This window comes from Choloepus didactylus, chromosome X (assembly GCF_015220235.1).
Source record: "Choloepus didactylus isolate mChoDid1 chromosome X, mChoDid1.pri, whole genome shotgun sequence".
Classification (NCBI taxonomy): Eukaryota; Metazoa; Chordata; class Mammalia; order Pilosa; family Megalonychidae; genus Choloepus; species Choloepus didactylus.
The window spans coordinates 11393388-11398059 of record NC_051334.1 but is presented as its reverse complement, the minus strand read 5'-3'; the positions used below and the strand labels follow the sequence as shown (position 1 = coordinate 11398059).

The window sequence follows — 4672 nt, the reverse complement described above, 5'->3', positions numbered from 1 at the left end:
GGTCCTATTATCATCACTCCCACTTTTACAGATGAGGAAACTGAGGCACAGAGGGTTTATGTAGCTTTTTCTTGATGACATTCGCTGTGGTTTAGACCAGTGTTCCAACTCAGCTTAGCCCTAAGACTGAAGAACACACCAGGCATGAAAGTGGACATGGGTTTAATTGGGATTTACTGACAGGAGATGATGGTCTCATGGTTGCAACTGGCCATGGAAAGTGAACCACGGGAAAAAGAGCAAGGCGGGGTGGTGCTTATAAAGGTTTGTGACAGTGGAGCTTCTTGTGAGATTTAATTACAGCAAGGTCTCCCCAAATTTGTTTACTAACAGTGATTAGGGGAGGGAAATTTTAATGCTGTCATCCCTGAGGGGGAGGGGCCTGTTGCCAGGTAATAGGCATGTATGTCATAGTGGAGGAAGGGGCGGGGCCCTGGGTCCTCACAACCAGATTGCAGGCTCTTTCTACAAACTTGCTAATACTGTGTTTCTTTGCAGAGTGGAAAGTGGCTATTGCTCACATGTCAAAGGATGGCACGGTCACGGTCTAGATCCCCTAGGTGGAAACACAGGTGAGCAGTTCTTAGCTTACCAGAGTAAGCTTAGATTTGTGGTGGGCTGGAACTGGTCAAGACCAATTTTAATAAGCTCCTAGGACCTGGTTATTCACAGTGGGTGCTTTATAATGGTAGAGGTTGTATTCCTAAGTTTGAGGATCTGACAGCTTTATTTATTTACCCCAGTAGCTAGAATTAATCCATAATAAAAAGAAATGCAGTGGCCTCAGCACAGGAGAGAGAGAGAGAGACATCTTCAAGGATGATACATTTTTTGTGATAGTGAGTGGTTTAGAACTCTTCAGTGTGTTTTTATTTTCTTTTATAATCAGTATGTTTTAAGAAATTGAGGGTTAGGAAATAAACAGGTCCCTAGTTCTTCATCTTCTTCATGGTAGAATAATAGAGTTTTGAATGACTCAGTCGTAGTTAGTGCTCCTCTCTTCTGGTCATTAGTATAAATAGTATACATAGATGTGAACAATTCAACCAGTATTTATTATATACCTGCTACAGGAGGCAGGTCCTAGGAATACAAAGGCAAGGATGACATCTTATGTGGCCTCAGCAAGCATGCAGGCTGGCTGGGGAGATGACACCATAGCCAAATAGAACACAGTGTAAAAAGTGCTATGCTATTGATTGGGACTTCCTGGGTTCACAGAGAGGCAATAATTAGTTCTGCTTTTGTGGAGGGGAAAGTCTGCAAAGAATAGTTGGATATTTAAGGATGGGTAGAATTTTTAAAGGCAGAAGGACTGAAGAAAAGTATTTCAGTTAAGTGAGACAGCAGGAGTAAAGGCACAGAGCTACAAGAATGACTAGTATGTTTTAGGACTTTAAAAAGGACTGTAATTGAATACACAAAAGGCAGACCAGGATTTTTCATGTTGATGTGACTTGGCCTTTGTGCTTATTCATTTTGTTATGAAATGACTAGTTGATCATTTCTGCAGCAGTTTTCATTTTGTAGTTCATAAGACCAAACCGTAATGGGAAAGAGTTCCAGAAAGAAAGGGAAATGTAAAGAAGCAAATGACTTTAAAATGGAGGGACTCGAGGTCATTTTATGTCTTTCTCTTGTGTTATGCCTTTATGAGAGGCACAAGAGACCTTGCCAAGCTTAATGCCTGATTTCTGGCTTCCTTCTCAGGACTTTTTGTTGAGAACTGTAAAGGAACTGATATTTTATCTTACTTGCAAGTTAACACATTAGCCTGCCAGGAGATACCCCTGGGTCAGAGACAAATCCTTACTCAAGGCACTGCAGGCAGCATGAACTTCATGCTCAAGTTGATTCCTCTAGCCCTAAATCCCCTAAGGGTGCTACAGAATAGCTGGCTGTGCTGATGTGGGGAAGCAGTGGGTTTAGCACATAGCTGAGAAACCTGAATTTAGAATATCCCCCATTGGGGCTTTAAGTAAACCTGTAAGTCTTATATTATTCTGGACAGCAAACAAATCAGCCCTCTTTTTATAGTAAATCATGTCTCCCAAGGGAGACATTATCTTTCTCTTCCAAGTCTGTTTGCCTTGGAACAAAAGTGTCAGTGCCTCTGCTCTATCCCAAGATGGGCAGAACTGGAGAGAACCATGGAGAATTGTCTCCGAACAGACTCCTTGGATCTCCTTTGCCCCTTTAGGAGAATTGAGAATCATAACCATTCCAATAACCTTCTTCAGAAGAAAGGGAATTTATAAAATAAAACGATAAAGCACATGATATAAAATATATCAAAGCAATATTTAATGTGAGGCAAGGACTAAAGTAAGATATTGGATATTTCATCTATCCTAGAAGCCCTCTGTCTCTGGTTTAAATAGGTCATATTTAGCCAGACTTAGTCTATTGTCTTTAAATGGACTAAACTTTTCTGTTTGTTTACATAGGTCTATATCACCAGTATCTAGAAGTTCTGAACACTGCAGGCAAAGACATTCTCATGGGCATTATGACAGTGAATATAGGAAGGATCCAAAGAGACCTGTTGATTGGAGAATGGACAGTGAAAAATATGAGAAACATGGACAGAGTAAACCAAGGATTCCTTCTCGTGGAAATCTAGAGTACCGATCTTATGAACATATACCACCTTCACCAAATATAAGAAGAAATTCTTTAGAAAATTCATATACTTATAAGCCTAACCGAGCATATTTATCAGGAAGAGGGGAGGGTAATAGAAGATTTCAGTACATGCCCAAATATTCAGAAGGTGTACCCTACAAAGAACATGAGAGGGATTATTTTCCACAGAAAATACAAGGAAGATACAATCCTGATGACTACAGAGTTAGAGGAAGTGGAAAAGGAGAGAAACCACCACAGAGGTCAATAGCAGATTCTTTTAGATTTGAAGGAAAGTGGAATGAAGATGAGTTGAGGTACCAGAGGATACAAGAAGAATATTCTCAGTCACCTAGAAGAGGCATTGAAGACTTTGGCACAAGGAGCTCTTTTCAAAAGAGGTATAGGAAAACATTAAACTTGGGTAATTTGGTATAAATCCTTGAGTGAAAAAGTCTGTTTACTTTATGGTTGAAGAGAACCACCTTGAAAAGCTTTTGTCTAAAAAGATAAAAAGCATTATAATTTAGTTATGGTCTGGTAGTAGTGAAGTATTTATTTTTTATGGTAAATCATGTTGAATTTAGAATATAGAAAAGAGATGGTATTTTTCTCTTTAACTACCTTGTGCTTCTATGAGTTGGCTTGAGGGATTATAGGTTAATTTGCCTCTGCGTTCTGCATTTAAAGCCATGCTGTCCGACATTCTACACATGTAAATTCTCACTTTATTCTCTCTAGTGCAAGTGTAAACTGCTTTATGTCAACAACAGGTATCCTGAGGATCGTGATTTCAGAAAATATGAACACCCATCAAAAAGACCTAAAGATGTGGAGAGGTATGAAATCAGAGAGCCTACCAGGAACCCAGAGTGGAAGCCTGAGCATTCTCTTCCATCTTACCAAGAAAAAAAATGATCAGAGGAACTTTGGACCTGAGTATTATCGACATGCTGAAAGAGAATACTGCGAGACAAGTTCAGGAACCAAGATATCCTTTGACTATCGCTACAGACATTGTAAGCCCTCAGACGGGAACCAGAACTTTTCTGATGAAGGAACTCAAAAGTACTCTAAAGAAGGACATAGAAAATGCTGTTCTCAGAAAGGCCCTGTACATAGAGAATCGGTTTGTTTTAATGCTGGAAGAGGGAGACAGACTGAAGATGGGCTAGTCAAAGACCCTCTTAAGCAATCTGAAAAAGATTGCATTGCCTTTACTCATTCAAATAAAAATGATGTTGATTTGACACCTTTTAATTACAAACAGAAGGGAAAAATAAGGAAAGAAGATTTCAGAAAAGAGAGCAATCTTTCCAGTAACCAAGTTGATAAAAGTCAAAAACTTTCAGATGTGAAACCCTCATCTGTCAGTCATAGGAAGAAATCACTTACAATTAAACTAGATGTGAAGAAAACAGTAGATGCATTCAGGTATTATCTTTGTTTTTTCTTTATGATATTTAATAAATGTTTCTGTCACCTTTATTTTCAGCTTTGAAAATGGAATTCATATTGTTTTTAAAATCTATTGAAGTGGAGAAATTGCCTGGATTTTTCAAAAAAAGTCCTATCATAAGGGTGGATTCTATGATTAGTCTTATGGGTTAGTCTCAGGTCTGCTTGTTGCCTCATTGTATCTCAGGATGCTTTTTGGGTACAGGGCAATCCATGGAATTGTTCCTTTTCATGAATTTACATGTTTTTATGCTGCAGATTTTTCTTGTTCAGGGATAGGCTGGGTGGAACTCAAGGAGAACAATTCCTTGCTGTTTCTCCAAGTTTGTATTCCCTATTGCCTGAAATTCCAAGAATTTTTGAGCTGTAAGGGACCTTAGCAGGCCTTGATTTTATAGAGGAGGAAAGTGAAGCCATGAGAGATGAAATGGTTTGTCTCAGTCAGAGGGGTTGGGGCTCAAATCCATATGTCCCCTTGTGACTCAAGGTGGTGGGAGACTTAGTGCGATTCTTGCTGTGATCTCACAGTGACTGGGGCTCAACTGAATAGACTGTCCTAGGAAGAAGAAATTAGACTGTAATTTAAGAA

The 4672-nt window shown here is 39.2% G+C and overlaps 1 protein-coding gene across 1 annotated transcript; it reads left to right on the top strand.

Annotated features, from left to right (window-relative positions):
- Positions 1–439: 439 nt before the first annotated feature.
- LOC119522997 (BCLAF1 and THRAP3 family member 3-like) lies at positions 440–4187 on the top strand. The gene is given in 4 exon segments (XM_037821744.1): positions 440–572; positions 2448–3026; positions 3399–3534; positions 3536–4187. Coding segments are annotated over 4 exon segments (1347 nt in total). The 5' UTR covers positions 440–531; the 3' UTR covers positions 4127–4187.
- The last annotated feature ends 485 nt before the right edge of the window (positions 4188–4672 follow it).